The sequence below is a fragment of the Megascapheus bottae genome, chromosome 28, assembly GCF_031878675.1.
Source record: "Megascapheus bottae isolate mThoBot1 chromosome 28, mThoBot2.hap1, whole genome shotgun sequence".
Classification (NCBI taxonomy): Eukaryota; Metazoa; Chordata; class Mammalia; order Rodentia; family Geomyidae; genus Megascapheus; species Megascapheus bottae.
Window position 1 is genome coordinate 3037033 of NC_143536.1, and position 17785 is coordinate 3054817.

The window sequence follows — 17785 nt, forward strand, 5'->3', positions numbered from 1 at the left end:
CAAATAATCTCTAAAATAGAATGAGTGCTACCGCTACCAGCAGGATTTGTAATTACACCACAAAGTAAAGACTTCTTTTGGTAATAAAACTAATTCAACCACAAACTATGAGACTCTCATTCATCTCCACATTGCTACCCCAAAGAAAGAGGCATTAGTCTTAAGGAAACTACATTCATAACGTTAAAAACAAAAAAACACCCTCAGCTTTGTGTCAGATAACCACAGATATGCTTCCCACAAACCCTCAAAGTGTTGAGTGTGGAGTGTTCTCTCAGTGGTAGAGCACTTGTGTGACACGTGCAAGACTCTGGATTCAATCCCCAGGACCTGGGATGGGGAGGTGGGGTGTCTACAGTGTTTTTCCAAAAGAAGTTAAAAAGCAAGTCAGTACCAAGTGACTAAAATTTTTTATTTGACTAAATTCTGAATCATGCATAAGCATGACAGTCTCTCTTATTTATTAGACTTTGGCAATACAAAAGAAAAACAAAAACAAAAAACCAAACAGCCTGTACAGAGCAGTGAAATCGACAAGGAGAGAGCACTCTGCACTTGGCTGTAGGATAAATAGCCGCTCTCTCCCTTGGGCCTCGTCCTCCCAGTCCAGATCGCCAAATACAAACGTGTCTTCAAAGTCACTTCTTTACTTCTCCAAGGTCCTCAATGCTGTCATCATCCACCTAGAAGACACAAGTAATTGCAGCTCATGAGTCAGTGTGCCCAATAAGAAACCGGGAGGCAATTTGCTTTAAAAACCTGTTTCCTAGGTGGTGCACTAGTGGCTCATGCCTGGAATCCTAAGCACTCTGGAGGCTGAGATCTGTGGGCCACAGTTCCAAGCCAACCTTGGCAGGAAACTGTGACACTTATCTCTACTTAAGCACCCAAAAAAGATGGAAGCGGAACCATGGCTTAAGTGCTCGTCTTGGACAAAAAGCTCAGAGTCAGCGCCTAGACACTGAGTTTAAGCCCCAATACTGGCACCAAACTCCCTAAACCCCTTGTTTGCTTGGGTGTGAATGTTCTGTGCACTTGCCTCAGGCCACTTTTCCTGAATGACGTCGATGATCTCATCAGTGAAGTCCCCCTGAATGATGATCTCGTCCTCCCCTGTGACTGAGGCACCGCAGGAGAACTTCTGAGCAAAAAATCTTTGTGCTTCTTTAAGATCAATTTCTATTAAAAAAAAAAAAAAGAAAAGAGGGGATTACTGCAACTGTACACCAAAAAAATTGTTCCATTTAATTATCATTTAAAGTTCATAAAACAGGTGGTGGTAATGGATTTCATAGTCCTTTCAGAGCCACACTCTAATTCAAAGTCAAAGCCTTGATACAGAAGAGCAACCTTTCAATAACATGAAAAGGAGTATCACTGTGTGAGAAGTAATGCACCGTAATTCCTCTATACATTACCCTGACAATAAAAAAATAAAAATTAAAAAAAAAAAAAAAAGAGCAACCTCTCACATGACCCTAGCTCTACACAGGAGTAAAACCAGTGCAGGAACACAGAACTCCCAAGTACCCCACTTATATTTCCAAGTAGGTATAAAGTTCTCCTTCTCTGTATAGCCCTTAGGGATGGATGTGGTGGCCACCACTGCCTGATTCCTTAGAAGGTAAAGGCAAGTGGCTGTGAGCCCTGGCCAGCCTGAGCAGCACAGCAAGATCACATTTCAAAATCAAGCAACTAGGGGTCAAGAGTACGGCCTAGTGGTAGAGTGCTCACCTAGCATACATGAAGATCTGGGTTCAATTTCTCGGTATCACATACATAGAAAAAAAGCCGAAAGTGGTGCTGTGGCTCAAGTGTAGCCTTGAGAAAGCCCAAGGACAGTGCGAGGCCCTGAGTTCAAGCCTCAGCACTGGCAATAAACAAAACAAAAAAACAGCAACTAGATGGGCGCCGGTGGCTCAAACCTGTAATCCTAACTACTCAGAAGGCTGAGCTCTAAGGATCAGGGTTCAAAGCCAGCCTGGGCACAAAAGCCCAGAAAACTGGAAGTGGTGCTATGGCTCCAAATGGTTTGAGCTGAAGAGCTCAAAAACGATCGAGACAGCACCCGGGCCCTGAGTTCAAGCCCCATGATGACCCCTCCCCCCAAAAAACAACATGGGCTCCGAGTTCAAGCTCTATGATGGACCCCCTCCAAAAAAAACACACCACTCACTCCCCACCAAACAGGAATTACAGGAAGGATAATGTACCAATACCCTTCTATAAAAGTTTTTCATTTCTCCAAAATGTGATGCTGAAACTATAATTAGAATGCAAAGCTTCACCTAGTATCTTAGCAAAGTGAGTTCCTGGCTCAGGTGGTCTAGAGATACAGCTCAGTGACAGAATATCTGCTTAGCATGCAGAGTCCTGGCTTGATCCTTAGCATGGAGGGCAGGGGCCCCACAACTGGTATTTCAGGATACCAGATAAAAAGAGAAAGAATACAACTTATACTTTTTTTTTTTTTTTTTTTTGCCAGTCCTGGGGCTTGGACTCAGGGCCTGGGCACTGTCTTTGATCTTTCTCAAGGGTAGCGCTCCACTACCTAAACAGCACCACTTCCGGCTTTTTCTGAGTATGTGGTATTGAGGAATCGAACCCAGGGTTTCATGCATGCTAAGCAAGCACTCTACCTCTAGGCTATGCTCCCAGCCCTTCAGACACTTTTATATATATATATATATATATATATATATATATTTTTTTTTTTGCCAATCCTGGGCTTGAGCTCAGGGTCTGAGCACTGTCCTTGGACTTTCTCAAGGCTAGAGCTCTACCACTTGAGCCTCAGCACCACTTCCGGCTTTTTTCTATGTATGTGGTACCGAGGAATCGAACCCAGGTCTTCGTGCATGCTAGGCAAGCACTTTAACCACTAGGCCAAACTCCCGGCCCATATATTTTTTTTTATTGTAATTAATAAAAGGGTTACATGATATTTGCCAGATAGAAGGTGCATTAATTCACATACATTGATACCTTTTCACATGTCTTGGTACCCACTCCCCTTCAGACACTTTTGAACATAATGAATTCCAGCACTACTAAACAAAGGAAGTCAAACTTGAACTTACCAAAAGTTGCAAGGCCACACACTCTGGTCACATATTTCTTCTTTGCTCTAGGAATTTTTGCAATAGTAACTTTTTGTGGTACAGTCTTCTTTTTCTGTTTGATTTGACCCCTTCCACCTTTATTAAGAAAGAGCTTATGTTAATTCCCCACCCCCTTTTGGGGGGGGGGGGTTAAAATTTCTTTTGCCCTTCAAGGGGCTTGAACTCTGGACCTGAGCACTGTCCTTAAACTCTTCATTTTACAGCTAGTGCTTTACCACTTTAAGCCACAGAGCCATTTCTGGGTTTTTCTGAGTAGTTTACTGAAGATAGATATTCACAGACTTTTCTACCCAGCCTGGTTTTAAACTGATTCTCAGATCTCAGCTTCCTGAGCAGCTAGGATTATAGGCATGAGTTACTGGTGCCCAGCTTAATATTCTGTTAACATCCTCTATCACCAACTCTTCACAATCATGTTATTGGATGACTGACAAATAAAGCTAGAGGCATAGTTCCTAGGCCTGGGATGTAGCTCAATGGCAAAGTGCTTGCCTAGCATGTGTAAAGACCCAAATTTGATTCCTTGGTATCATATACATAGAAATAAGCCAGAAGTGGTATTATGGCTCAAGTGGTAGAGCTCTAGACTTGAGAAAGTCCAAGGACAGTGCTCAGGCCCAGGACTGGCAAAAAAAAAAAAAAAAAAAAAAAAAAGTGCCTTCCTAGCCTTAGTTCAAACCCTGGAAAAATAAATATAAAATTAATCTTACCCCTCTTTTGTTTTTTCTTTTCCTCTTCTTCCCCTATTGTTCCTTGACCTTCAGGAATTCCAGTTTCTTGTTTGGGTGAATTTTCTAGGTAGAAAAATGAAAGGCAAGCACATCAGCATTATTTGTTAAATAGTATGTTAAAAAAGAAAATTGGCTCTGTGTAAATCCATACAAAAAGAAAGCATTTTACTATGACATTTGTTAAGCAAATGACTCACTAAATTCTCCTTTGAGTCTAATTCCAAAGTCACTAGAGCTGCCCCCTCCCAAAGCCCATGTCTGAGGCTTGGTCCCCACATGAAGCCACTGAGAGGAGGGGAAATTGGGGGGAAGGACGGGGAACAGGTAGCAGGAGCTCTTCAGGTCAGAGGTGTGCCCTTTGACCTCCTCCACGTTGTCTCCTGGTTAGGAGGTCAAACATTTGCCCCATCACACGTTTCTGCCATGATGTCCTGCCAGGTCCAGGACTTAGACCTCTATAACTGGGAGTGAAAATAAACCTCTTCTGGAAGGGGAAGTATGGCTCAAGTGGTAGAGCACCAGCCCTGGACAAAAAAGCTAAGGGATGGGGCCAGGAGTGTGGCCTAGTGGTAGAGTGCTTGCCTCGCATGCACAAAAACCCGGGTTTGATTCCTCAGTATCACATACATAGAAAACCTGGAAGTGGTGTGCTGGCTAAAGTGGTAGAGCGATAGCATTGAGGAAAAAGCCCAAGGACAGTGCCCAGACCCTGAGTTCAGGCCCCAGGACTAGCCAAAAAAAAAAAACCAAAAAACAAAAAAAACCAACCCTAAGGAAGAGAGAGTGCCAGGGCCTGAGTTCAAGCCCCAGTACCAGCACAAAAGAATACAACTTTTTTTCTTTGTAGGTTGACTATGTCAAGGTCTTACACAGCAAGCTGACCAAGCAGTAGCAAAGAAAAGTCTTTGTGAGCAAGATTTCTTTAACCACACAAAACAAGAATGAAAGACGCTGGGCTAGGGTGTTCCAGAAGGCTATGTATGCTGTGTGTTCTAGAACACTCACATACAAACCTGCTCCCCTCCGCTTCCGGATCTGCTCCCCACACTCGCCTCTCCACGTCATGGCCATGGCTTAGGCAGGCAGGCATAGGGCTGGCATGTGGCCGCAGACTGGCACAGCTGACCTGAGGGCTCTGCACCACACTCACTCCCCACGCCCTCAGCCAGCACCCAGGTCCAGCATGTGAAGAGCCTCTGACACACAGCAGCCAGGCTAGAGCAGGCCCCTTCCCAGCCTGGCTGTCCCGCGTCAATCTCCCCAAGAAGGGCATCGGTAAGGCCAATCTGCCCCCACCAGCCACAGTACAGCCACAGCAGTCCACTGGCAAAGCTGCTCTGACCACATAGGTGCCAGCTGCGGCAATGTCACACGCACTGCCTCCCACACAGCTGCCATTCTGGTCCAGTCCTCACCATCTGACCAGCTGCCAACCTGCTCTCCCTTTTTTCCAACAGCAAAGGCCCCTGGAGTCTCTTCCCAGCACAGCCCAGAAGGCTATTAGACATTTCCCAACAGCCTCTCCCAGCCTGACAGCCAAGCCTCCACTACTGGATGTGCTCCACACTTCCCCTTTCCAACTCAGTCCAATTTCCCTTCCTTCCTTCCAGCAGCTTCAGGTACAAGACCTCCTGCTTTTTAATATTAATATATTTATTTATATATATATATATATATATATATTTTTTTTTTTTTTTTTTACTTATTTGTGGTGCTGAATTTCAACCTGCACTGCAGTCCCCATCTTACTACACCTCAGGGCCCTTGTACTGGCTGTGTCCTCCGCCTGTAAAGTTCTTCCCCTAGATATGTTCCTTGGAATTGAAAGCGAACACGATCCTCAGTAAAAATTATCTGTCCACTTCAAAACTTTTTTTTTTCCACTGTCTGAGAACACAACTTGAACTTGGTACCTGATACTTGCATTCATCTACCAATTGAGCCACACCTAGAGACTCTCCCCACTCCTTTTTGGTGCCAGTACTAGGGCTTGAACTCAAAGGCTCTTCCTCTGGCTTGGGGCTTTTTCCTTCATGGCTGGCCCATTACCACTTGGCATTTTATTGGTTGACTGGCAATTGTCTCAGACTTTTTTTTTTCTTTCTTTTTTTTTTTGGGGGGGGGGGGAGTTGGGGTGGGGGGGTCAGTCCTGGGGCTTGAACTCTGGGCCTAGACACTGTCCCTGAGCTCTTCAGCTCAAGGCTAGTGCACTACCACTTGAGCCATGCTTCCAGTTTTCTGGTGGTTAATTGGAGATAAGAGCCTCACACTTTTGTGTCCAGGCTGGCTTTGAACTTTGATCCTCAGATCTCAGCCTCCTGAGTAGCTAGGATTAAAGGTGTGAGCCACCAGCACCAGGCTTATCTCAGACTTTTCTGCCTAGGCTCCAGCTTCTCCACCTCCTGAGAAGCTAGGATTACAGGCCTGAGCCACTAGTACCCCAACAACTCTTATAATACCCCATACTTCTCAGTACACTGTATCATCTTACTTGTTTCCTTTCTAGATTATGAGAAACATAAGATTAGGAGATTTCATTTACTGCTTTCATCTCAGAACCCAAAGCAGGTTCAGTGCATAATACATAATTGCACCCAAGTCAATTACTCTCTTGTATCAGTTGCTACTTAATCTCTCCTATCTCAAGCAATTACATACATTTGTTTGGTACAATAGTAAACAATGATCAAGAAGAAGTTCATACCTACAGTAAGCTTTGCAAACTCATTGGGAAAATTCTTCTCTAACCACTGTCTACATTTAGCAACGTCAGGCATATATTCACAGTACTGGGAGAAAAAACAAGGGAATTGAGTCACCACAAAACATTTCCAACCAGTGCATTTTCATTAAAAACAAACAAACTAAAACCATTCTTTATACTTCCATATGAAGATAACACTACTCCCACCTGACTCCTCATCCACAGGAAATCTGTATCCAAGCAGGAAATGTCCCATAAAAAACTAGAAATCAAAAGGATTGGGCTCCTCCTCACTGCAGCTATTTATTTTCTGTCCATTACACAGAAAGCCATTAGAAAAAAGAGCAACAAAGGACCAGGAGTCTGGCCTGGTGGTAGAGTGTCTGCCTTGCATTCATGAAGACCAGGGTTCAATTCCTCAGTACCACATACGTAGGAAAAAAAAAAAAAGCCGGAAGTGGTGCTATGGCTCAAGTGGTAGAGCTCTAGCTTTGAGAAAACCCAAGGACAGTGTTCAGGCTCTGAGCTCAAGCCCAGGACCAGCAAAAAAAGAAAAAGAAAGAAAGGAAACATGCAACAACCAAAAGTCCATTTCCTGCTTTGGGCCAAAAGGGCCTCATTTCCCAAACTTACCCATAGAGCTGACTTAGAAAGTTTTATGTATCATGTATATTGCTTTCTCCTCCTCAGGTACGTAAACTTTGGCTTTAAGGTTGCATTTGCTTCATCATCTGACTATGCATAAGTTCAGTGACTATACAAAAATCCAAAACAAGTTGGGTGCTAGTGGCTTATGTCTGCAACCCTAGCTACTCAGGAAGCTGAGATCTGAGGTTTACAGTCTGAAGCCAGTTCAGTGAGACTTTTATCTCCAATTAAGCACGAAAAGCTAGAAGTAGAGCTATAGCTCAAGTAGTAGAGCACTAGCCTTGCATTAAAAAAAAATAATAAATTCCAGGGACAGTGCTCAGGCCTAAGTTTAACCCTAAAACCAGCACACACATAAAACTTTTTTTTTCTGAAACTCTATTCCTATGTGACTGAAATGGAGAAAAAAAAAAACAAAACTAAAAATTCAAATCAAGAATCTCTCAATTACTAAGCTTTAAAAAGGAGAATAAAAAAATGAAAGGACTTACCTCTGTTGGTAATGAACAGACTGGAGAAATGAAGAGAAAAAAAATCATAATGTTAAAAACACAAATGGATTTATATTATTATTATTATTATTATTATTATTATTATTATTATTATTATTGGTCATGGGACTTCAACTCTGGGCCTGGGTGCTGTCCCTGAGCTCTTCAGGCCAAGGATACCACCCTACCCCTGAGCCACAGCCCCATTTTCTGTTTTCAAGTGATTAATTGGAGATAAGAATCTCATGCTCTTTAGTGCTGGAGCTGGCTTTGAATCTGGATCCTCAGATCTCAACCTCCTGAATAGCTAGGATTACAGGCATGAGCCACCACACCCAGCTTACTATTATTTTTGTCTGGTGGGATTTGAACTCTGGGCCTGGGTGCTGTCCCTGAGCTCTTCAGCTCAAGGCTACCACCCTACCCCTTTAGTCACAGACTCATCTGCCACAACCACATCCGGTTTTATGGAGATTAATTGGAGATAAATCTCATGGACTTTTTAGTGCCGAGGCTGGCTCTGAACCTTCATCCTCAGATCTCAGCCATCTGAGTAGCTACGATTACAGGTGTGAGCCACCCGCCCAGCAAGGGATTTATGTCTATACTTAACCAAGTACTGCATTTCTACTCCTCCCTCTATAGTTTTTCTTCCCTATTTTTAGCTCGCAGACATTTTTGTTGTTTTTACAAGCACCTCAATCAGGACCTTCCACTTTGTTGTCCCTTGAAGTCAAAGGAAACAGCCAATCCTTGACTCACAGAGGTATCCAAATTCATATAAAAACACAACAGTACTAGTTTTTCTTGAAAATCTAGTGATGCTTCATCATTTTATATATATGATTCCTAGAGGCTGCCATGCCCAGTGAAATCCACGTCCACTCGAGCTCCCAGAGCATCCTCTCTTCCTTCCCTAGCAGAGCCTGCACTCCGCCTACCTTCACATCACCTCCCTAGCCAGCAGCCCCAGATCTTTTACTTTCCGAGTTTCCCTGCTGCCAATTCTGACATATTTGGATTCTTGCATTGGGAGAAATAAAAACTCACTACAGTGGAAAAATGAACCCATTTTCAAATCTAAACAACTTCATTGCTTATAATGGAGCACCTATTTTGCAACACATCAGTTTCGAAATACAGAATTCAACTTTAAAAAAAAACAAAGAATTTATCACTGATTGTTGTCCTTTTTCACCACGTTGTCCTTTTTCACCACGACACCCTGTATTTTCTCCTTGGTTAACCCTCTTTACTTGTTTCTTTCTCAGTACTTGAACTGCTGAAAGCTTTTGCTTGCTCAAAAATGGAAATCCTATCTAAACAGGCAAAGTAAAGGGCAGTTCAACTTCACTGTTTAAATGCTGGGCATTAGTGGCTCGCGCTGCAATCCTAGTTACTCAGTAAGCTGAGATCTGAGAATCTCAGTTCAAAGCCAGCCCGAGCAGGAAAGTCCTAGATAGTCTTTCCTCAAATTAACCACCAGAAAAAAACAAGTGGAGCTGTGGCTCCAAATGACAGAGCACTAGCCTGGAGCAAAAGAGCTCAGGGGCAGCGCCCAGGCCCCTTAGTTCAAGCCCCTCGACTGACAAGAGAGAGAACTCAAGAACGAGAGTGGGGTGCCAGTGGTTCAAACCTGTGCTCCTAGCTCCTCAGGAGACTGAGACCCGAGGATCCTGGTGGTCTACAGCCAATCCAGGCAAGTGGGTAGAGGAGATTCATCTCCAACTAAACACCAAATAGCTGTCCGTGAAGCTGTGCTCAAGTAGTAACGTACCAGCCTTGAGAGCAAAAGCAAAAGGACAGCATCCCTCCCTGCCCCGGCTCAAGTACCAGCACCAAAAAGACAAGAAAAGAAAAAGGCCCAACAAGCCATATGTCTACCGGCACTGGACCTCAGAACGAGGCGGTAAGAGCGTCTCATGGCCGACACTTGCCTCCACAGTAAAGGACTCGGAGTGGATAATCCGCATCTGACTTGGCACTGACCCTCGGGTCCCCTCGGCAGTCCGCACCGCTGGATTCCGAAACGTCAGTAGCCATTTCACAAACCTGCAAGCAGAGCAACCCAGCTTCACCGCGTGGAACCCCGACCCCCGCCGCCGGGGCAGCCGGCTCCGCCCCAGGCCGCCCCGCTCCGGCTGCGTGCGGGACGCGGCTGCACTCAGCCCAAAGGCGGGGTCCCCGGGCCCGCAGGGCGGAGGCCGCGCGGGGGGCAGGGGCAGCGGGGGCAGCGGGGGCCCGCGCGCACGGCGCGAAGGGCGGGAGGGAGGGACGCGCGCCGCGGCCCGGGAGCCGGCCGGCCGGGGACCCGCGGCGCGGCCTAGGCCCGGGGGTCGGGGGGCGGCGGAAACAGGAAGGCCCCGGGAGGGCAGGGCGGGGCGAGGGCAGGCGAGGGCCCGGGCCCGCGGAGGAAGAGGAGGGCGACGGGCAGAGCCGGGCAGGGGGCCCGGCGTGCAGGGGCCCGGGGCCCGGGTGGGCGGGGATGGGGACGCGCGGGCCCGGCCCCCTTCCTGCCCGCGGCGCCCCAGCCGCCCCCCCACCGCCCCCGGACGCTCCCCCGGAGCAGACCCGGCGCGAGGACGCGGTCGTTACCCAGGCGGTCGCACGGCCCCCGCCGCCTCCGCTCCCGCCGGCCGAAGCGACACATGCAACTCCTCTTTCCTGGCCGGGGCCGCCGGGGAGCCCGTCTACCGGGCACGCTCTCGCGAGACCACGAACTTATCGCGAGATTCCGGCCGCCGCCTGAAGGACGTTGCGAGCAGCTGGAGGCGGGGTGTGTGGGGCGGAGCGGGACTCGGGAGCCGCGGCTGGGCGGCCGAGAGGGCGGATGGGCGGCCGGCAGAGGGCGCCCGCCGCCTGCTCTGGAGGTGAGGTGAGTGCCGCCTAGGGGCGCTGCGGAGTCCGCGGGGACTCGGCGTCCGCCACGCGAGGCGGGACCTCGCGAGGAGGGGCGGGGCTGCGCGGGGCTGCACGGGGAGGGGCGGGGCCGCGGGCGGGGAGGGGCGGGGCCGGGCGGGGCTGCACGGGGAGGGGCGGGGGCGGGGCCCCGCGAGGACGGGAGGGGCCGGGCCGGGCCGGACCGGACCCCAGTCCCTCCGACTGCGCTGAGCCCGGAGTCGGCCGCCGCAGCCGGCATCCCCGCATCAGGCCCTCGGTCAGAGGGCTCCTTGGGACTCCGCTGTACGAAGGCTCGGCCTCGTGCTTCTTCTCCCAGTGATTGTCATTTTTCTCGAGCAGGGCCTCGCCGGAGCCCCGGGGGCCTCGGCCTCCCCGGCCTCCCCGGCACCGTGGAGGAACTGTTCTTGAAAAGCCATTTCCCTCGCCCTTCTGACAGCCGCCTCCCTCGTCTGTCCGCCGCGTGCTCCACGGTGGCATTCGTCCCGTGGGAGGCGTTCACCTGAGGATCCGGCGCTGCCCGCGGCCCACGCGGGGAGTGTGCAGAATTCCCTCACTCCCGCGTGTCAAGTAGGCTCGAGGGCTGGAGGGGTGATGACCCACCCAGCGCCGGCCCAAGCTTGGAAGCAGGCATCCGACGCCGAGTTTGAGTCCCGGTCCTGAGAAAAAAACCCTTTGTAGATGGGGAAGTTGCCCTTCGCTGTTTCACACTGGCAGAATTCTGTTTCCAACTTGACCCACCACTAGTACTGAAACCCCTTGAATTTTCTGTATATAAAGTGCGCGTGAACTAATCCATCTGGCACGATCTTTCTCTCAGAGTTGTATTCAGCATAACCTCCACTCTGACATCTCTAATTTTTAAATTCTGTTTGTTCATTTATTTTTTTTGTGTGTGTGCCATTAGTGGAGCTTGAACTTATGACCTTGATGCTGTCCCTTAGTCTTTTCGGTTCAAGGCTGCCACAGCTCCACTGATGAATTGGAGAAAAGAATCAGATTGATCTGCGCTGGCTAGCTTTGAACCTTGATCCTCAAACCTCAGCCTCCTCAGTAGCTAGGATTACCAGCATGAGCTCCTAGCATGTGGCAAAGAGAAAGGATTTCAAGATTCAGGCCAGCTTGGGCTTCATACCGAAACCCTGTTGACTGAGTCTCAAAAATTAAGGAAGCCGGGCTTTCTATTGTACCATCAGAAAGTCTGCTATTTCCTACCACAATGGGGAATCTGCGGTCAAGCTTAGTTAGCCTGAAGAAGATAGAGAGACCTGGCTAAAGAATGCCAGAGGAAATGGTGTTGCAAGATGTGTCACTCAGAAAACAGCATGGTGGAAGGGGCAGGGTGACTGTTACTTTCTCAGAAGTCTTCTGTGGATGAGAATGACAAATTTTCCCCAGTGATCCTTGAGGCCTTCTGCTAACACATGATGCCACATAATAACACCAATCAGGCTGTCAAGAAATCATGGGTTTTAGTTTTCTGGATCAGTCACGTCAGCCACTTTTCTTTCACCTGATGCTTGGGAGAAATTTTCAAAATGACCATTTGTGGGGTGAAATGGATATTTGTTGATCGGCTTTCTATCACGCCTGCCTTCTCAATTCACTCCTACCAACCCTTGGCATGTGGAACCTTATCTCCTCATTCTAAGATGGATCATGTAACCCTGGCCTAAGCCAATCAGAGCATGATCTTCAATTGGCAACAGTGATTGGCTGATTCTAGGATAGGTAGATAGCAGTTTTTTGGTTTTTTTTTTTAGGAAGTTCAATGAAAGTTCAATATTTTCCATTGAATTTGCGTCTCAGATGAACAGTGGAGCCACAGGCAGCCATTTTGCCCTCATAAGGCCTGAGAATAAAGTCAATATAAAAGAGAGCAGAACTGGGCCCGGAGTTTGGCCTAGTGGTAAAGCGCTTGCCTAGCATGCACGAAGACCTGGGTTCGATTCCTCAGTACCATGTACATAGAAAAAAGCCAAAAGTGGTGCTGTGGCTCAAGTGGTAGAGCCCTAGCCTTGAGAAAATCCAGGGACAGTGCTCAGGCCCTGAGCCCAAGCCCAGGACTGGCAAAAAAAAAAAAAAAAAAAAAAAAAGCAGCACTGAGAGAGAAGGAGACTATTGGAATCCTGAAACCTGCTCTAATCCTGCACCGTTGAGCCATGAAACAAAAAAATTCTTATTTTTAGCTGAAGCCAGTTTGGACTGAGGTTCCTGTTACTCTCAGTTTAGTCCTAATGGACACAAAGGATTAGGCCTTGGAAGGGCAGCCCTGGATAAAGCAGCCCTGACCGATGTTGGTTAGGACTTGTTCTAACCAGTTCTTCAGCATTTTCTCCCACTGTGAAACACTGTTCTCTTCCCCTACAGAACAGAGCCTCGTAAGTCAACATGATTATGCAGAGATTGTTTCGTCAACTTTCCCTCATGCCTTCTCATGGTTCTCCTGGTAAGATGGCACATTTCTGCTGGGTCACTGATATTCTCACTGGTTTAAAGAAGTGTTTTATGGGGATGTATCCATTACGGGAGCTTGAACTCAGGACCTGGGAACTGTCCCGAGTGTTTTTTTTTTTTGCTCCAGGCTGGTGCTCTACCACTTGCACCACGGTTCCACTTCCAGCCTTCCAGTCCATCCAGTCTGGTGGACTGCCCGGCTTCACACTGGCCTCCTGAGCAGCAGGATTTCTAGTGTGAGCCACCAGTGCCAGGCTCTTCTCCCTGCAGCCTTCATGCACCCCGGATCACAGCTGACTCGTGTACATCTTTTCCTGGGGGCCATGTGACCTGCTTAGCATCCCAGAAAGAGAAATGGCCTCTCCTCGCACCTCTCAGGCCACTCTCTCCCCCGAGCCAATCACAGCAGAGCGGGCTGGTCACGTGACCGGGGGTGGGGCCCGGACTGGAGGAGACTGTTGGGTGCTGTCTGGAGGAGGGTGCGTGCATGGCAGGAAGACGCATCAGGCGCCCACGGCCCAGCCAGGCCAGGAGCAGCTGCACCAAGCGCAGGCGAGCGGCCCGCAGGCCACACCTGGAGCAAGGAGGCCGGCTGCTCTGGTCACACAGGACTGGCAGGGACTCGACCAGAGCCCACGCAGCGCCAACAAGGGGCAAGATTAATGCCCGGAGCTAGTGCTGTGCCATCGGGCGGGACCGGCCATTTTGTTAAGACAGGTGGAAAAATCCTTAGTTCAAACCAAGGGTCGCTCCGGAGGTGAGGCGCCCGGACCCTCTCACAGGAGTGCAGTTCATGGACACGTCCCTGGACACGGACAGAGGGAGCTGGGCCTCCCACAAGCAAATTCCTGGGTTTAATCTGCTTTGCAAAAGTAAATAAACAGGCCGAGAGTTTGGCCTAGTGGTAGAGTGCTTGCCTAGCATGCACGAAAACCCGGGTTCGGGATTCCTCGGTACCACATACATAGAAAAAAGCCAGAAGTGGTGCTGAGGCTCAAGTGGTAGAGCTCTAGCCTTGAGAAAATCCAAAGACAGTGCTCAAGCCTGGCTCGGGACTGGCCAAAAAAAAAAAAGAAAAAGTAAATAAACAAAAGGAAGGGTAGATGGGAAAAGGAAATCGTTTCTCCCTCCTCAAGATGCTGCTGACAGCATTAATAGCTTTGGTAGTCAAAAGCTGCAGAGCAGGCAGGCTTAGTGGTAGAGTGCTTGCCCAGTATGCATGAAGCCCTGGGTTTCATTCCTCATAAACAGAAAAAGCTGGAAGTGGCTCTGTGGCTCAAGTGGTAGAGCTCTGGCCTTGAGCAAAAGAAGCTCGGGGACAGTGCCCGGGCTGAGTTCAAGCCCCAGAACTGACAAAAATGAAAATAAAGATTGTTTTTTTTTTCTTTTGGTGAAAGATAGATTCTAGAAATTCTGAAGAAAGTGAATGTCAGAACAGAACAGACTATTGGAGAAAAGAATCAGACTGATCTGCCCTGGGTCGCTTTGAGGCTTGCTCCCCAGATCTCAGGCTTCTGAGTAGCTAGGATTACAGGTGTGGACCACCAGCACCCATTTCCAGTGAGTTTTTTTGGCTGGACTAATTTGAAGCACAAAGAAGAAGTGGCAAAGCATGGTCTTGAAACTGAGTTGTCCCAGGATAGAGTCTTATCTTCTTGAGATCAGTTTGCTATGAAATACCAACAGGTATTTGGAGAAAAGAGAAACTGATCTTTTCTTCCTTTATCTTCTACCTTCGGACTCATTGTCCAGTTGAAAGAGGAAAGTGATTTGATGAGACAGAAAGGATGTGGAAATGACAGGTGTCAGTCATGTGGAATAAAGGGAAGTCCTGTGTTTACAGGAATCTTAGATCTCTGTTCTTATGTCTGGTAAAACCCACAGCAGAATATTTGCCTGAAGCCCTGGTTCCATTCCCAGCCACGAAAACAAGTATCAAGGAAAACATATTTATCATTTTCAGTTCCTTAATCTCTAGCTAAGCGCTGGTGGTACTCTGAGGATCACAGTTCTAAGTCAGTCACCAGGCCAGACAAAGCTATGAGACTCTTACCTCCAAAAAGAGATAACTAGCAAAAAGCCAGAAGTGGAGTTGTGGCTCAAATGGTAGAGTGCCAACCTTGAGGGGGGATAAAAGAAAAAAAAAGTTCAAGACAGTATCCAGGACTTGAGTGCAAGCCTTAGTATGGGCTCAAAAAGGTGCTTTATGGTGGCTAAGTGGCTGGAGAAAGGAAAACCAGGTTGGAGATGGTGTAGCGGGTAGACGGGAGGGGACTGAGGTCTGCGCATAGGGGCACCAGGAAGGTTATGGGAATTGAGACTCTCCATTGAGTTGAAGGAATTTTGCTTTCACCAGCACGTGGAAGAGGAAGGCATATACATTCTTCCTCTGTCCCCGCAGCCCTTCCTAACTGGGAACAAAGGGCAGAGGGAAGAGAGGAGTATATAGCGGCGTGGTGTTCTTTGTGCAGCTGATGGAAACTCCGAGTTAACTCCTTGCAGAAGCTCCAGACTTGGCTGTCTGGCCGTGCTCAGGAAACTGGCTCCCCAGAGCGGCCGCTTCAAGAAGACAGATGGGGGCCTGGGCTCACAGGCCATGTCACAGTCTTGCTGGCTGCACTGTTATCACTTGTGTGCACAGAGGTGCAAAGGGTAAAAAGATGGGATCCTTATGCTGTCCTTGAGCTTTTTCTTTTTGCTCAAGGCTAGTGGGTTGGGCAATTGGAGATAAGAGCCTCGTGGCTTTTCCTGCCGGGGCTGGCTTTGAACCTCAATCCTTAGATCTCCGTCTCCTGAGCCACTAGGAGGCCAGGTGTGAGGCATGGACACGCAGCTGAGGACACTGGTTTCTGTAGAGATCCTCCCGGGTTCTGAGAGCTGTTGTTGTTGGCTGTGACCGCCGGAGCCTCCCCTCTCTGGCACTGCCTGGAGGCCTGGTGGGACCTAGAGAGGAGGGCCAGTCAGTCAGAGGTCAGGGAGGGAAGCAGAGGCAGAGGCCCAGAGCCACTGCAGGGAGGGATGTTTGTATTCCTCCCCCAGGAGGGAGGACAAGCGAGCTCCCCCCGCCCAGCCCCAGCTTTCTGGGCAGTTCTGAGTGTGTCCTCTGGCACAGAAGGAGTCCAGGGTTGAAGAGAGAAGCGGAGACTAAGAATTCTGGGGCTGCATCGAGTGGCCTGCGAGCTGCCCTCGGGGGAACTGCGCGGTGCCGGCGCCCGGCCGTGCCAGGTGGCCTTTCGGGGACAGGAGGTTTGTGGTTCAAGCTCAGGAGGAGGACCCCCCCCCCCGTTCCCCCCTCTCCGATTTCCCGGCTGAGGTCTCTGTGCTCTGCACCCGGGCCGCGTCCACCCTGCGCGCGTCATGGACAACGGGTCGTGCTGTCCCCTGGAGGGGACCCCGGTGTCGCTGGCCATGCCTCCGCTGCTCATCCTGGCCTTCGTGCTGGGCGCGCTGGGCAACGGCGCGGCGCTGTGCGGCTTCTGCTTCCACCTCAAGACCTGGAAGGCCAGCACCATCTACCTGTTCAACCTGGCGGTGGCCGACCTCCTCCTGCTGCTCTGCCTGCCCTGGAGGGCCGACTACTACCTGCGCGGCCAGCGCTGGGCGTTCGAGGACGCCGCCTGCCGCCTGCTGCTCTTCCTGCTGGCCGCCAGCCGCGCGGGCAGCATCGCCTTCCTCACCGCCGTGGCGGTGGACCGGTACCTGCGCGTGCTCCACCCGCACCGCGCGGCCAGCGCGCTGTCGCGGCGGCGGGCGGCGGCCGCGGCCTGCGCGCTGTGGGGCCTGGCGGCGCTGGGCGCGGCGCCGCTGCTGACCCGCAGCCACCTGTGCGCGCGGCGCGGCGGCGCGGCCTGCGAGAGCTTCGCCATGGAGGCGGCGCGCGGCTGGCACGACGCGCTCTTCCAGGCCGAGTTCTTCCTGCCGCTGGCCGTGCTGGGCTTCTGCTCCGGGCGCGTGCTGTGGCGCCTGCGGCGGCGGCCCGCGCTGCGCAGGGCCCGGCGCCTGGTGGCCGCCGTGGCCGCCGTCTTCGTGGCCGGCTACCTGCCCAGCGCGCTGGCCCGGCTCTACTTCCTGTGCACGGAGGCCTCGAGCGCCTGCCACCCGGCCGTGCACGCCGCGCTGCACCTCTCGCTCGGCCTCACCTACCTGGGCAGCGCGCTGGACCCGCTGCTCTACTGCTTCTCCAGCCCGTCCTTCCCCAGGTTCTACCGCAGGCTGGCCATCTGCGGGCGGGGGCCCGGACGGCCGGCCCACCCGACGGCGGAGGGCCGGGGGCGAGTCCTCCCCGCGGGGCCTGAGATCCCCCTGCCCTCCCCCTCGGGGCCTGAGATCCGCCCTGCCACCCCTCGCGGGACCTGAGATCCACCCTGCCACCACCACCCCCCGCGGGACCTGAGATCCACCATGCCACCCCCCCCCCCGCGGGGCCTGAGATCCACCCTGCGCACCCACCCCCCCTCCCTCGTGGGAACTGAGATCCCCCTGCCCCCCCCCCCGCGGGGCTTGAGATCCGCCCTACCGCCCCCCCCCCCCCCCGCCGTGGGGCCTGAGATCTGCTCTGCCCCCCCCCATGGGACCTGAGATCCGCCCTGCCCTGCCCTCTCCTCCCTAGGGTTCCAGCCGGCCTAAGTGAGTCGGTTGCCTTTTTTCTTTTTTCCCCTCCTGGGTCCTGGGGCTTTGAACTCGGGGACTGTGCACCGTCCTGAGGTTGTTTCAACACTGGCACTGGAAGTGAGA

At 50.8% G+C, this 17785-nt stretch overlaps 3 protein-coding genes across 4 annotated transcripts; 2 read left to right on the forward strand and 1 right to left on the reverse strand.

Moving 5' to 3' along the window:
* Nucleotides 1–391: 391 nt before the first annotated feature.
* On the reverse strand, nt 392–10372 carry Denr (density regulated re-initiation and release factor). Of its 2 annotated transcripts, XM_090319952.1 has the most exons (8): nt 10292–10372; nt 9634–9748; nt 7697–7716; nt 6558–6642; nt 3833–3916; nt 3081–3197; nt 1040–1179; nt 392–683 (listed from the first exon to the last, which is right to left on the reverse strand). In XM_090319952.1, exons 2-8 carry the CDS (start codon nt 9737–9739, stop codon nt 639–641), a joined length of 597 nt encoding a protein of 198 aa, XP_090176078.1. In that variant the 5' UTR covers nt 9740–9748; nt 10292–10372; the 3' UTR covers nt 392–638. The 2 variants fall into 2 exon arrangements, with proteins under 2 accessions (XP_090176078.1, XP_090176079.1); XM_090319953.1 differs by lacking the exons at nt 6558–6642; nt 7697–7716.
* LOC150044969 (uncharacterized) lies at nt 10192–11388 on the forward strand. Its single transcript, XM_090319954.1, has 2 exons — nt 10192–10571; nt 10937–11388. Exons 1-2 carry the CDS (start codon nt 10345–10347, stop codon nt 11028–11030), a joined length of 321 nt encoding a protein of 106 aa, XP_090176080.1. The 5' UTR covers nt 10192–10344; the 3' UTR covers nt 11031–11388.
* A 4574-nt stretch (nt 11389–15962) lies between these two features.
* Hcar1 (hydroxycarboxylic acid receptor 1) lies at nt 15963–17446 on the forward strand. The gene has a single exon (XM_090319849.1). The coding sequence runs from the start codon at nt 16409–16411 to the stop codon at nt 17405–17407; it is 999 nt and encodes a 332-aa protein (XP_090175975.1). The 5' UTR covers nt 15963–16408; the 3' UTR covers nt 17408–17446.
* The last annotated feature ends 339 nt before the right edge of the window (nt 17447–17785 follow it).

Excerpts from the sequence above, each read along its gene's own strand:
- Denr (XM_090319952.1), bottom strand. The coding sequence starts at position 9,739 with ATGGCTACTGACGTTTCGGAATCCAGCGGTGCGGACTGCCGAGGGGAC. Across the intron at positions 7,717-9,633 it reads CCGAGTCCTTTACTGTGGAG|TCTGTTCATTACCAACAGAG; the intron begins GCAAGTGTCGGC and ends TCATTTCTCCAG. Across the intron at positions 684-1,039 it reads TTCAGGAAAAGTGGCCTGAG|GTGGATGATGACAGCATTGA; the intron begins GCAAGTGCACAG and ends TGTGTCTTCTAG.
- LOC150044969 (XM_090319954.1), top strand. The coding sequence starts at position 10,345 with ATGCAACTCCTCTTTCCTGGCCGGGGCCGCCGGGGAGCCCGTCTACCG. Across the intron at positions 10,572-10,936 it reads CCGCCTGCTCTGGAGGTGAG|GGCCTCGCCGGAGCCCCGGG; the intron begins GTGAGTGCCGCC and ends TTTCTCGAGCAG.
- Hcar1 (XM_090319849.1), top strand. The coding sequence starts at position 16,409 with ATGGACAACGGGTCGTGCTGTCCCCTGGAGGGGACCCCGGTGTCGCTG.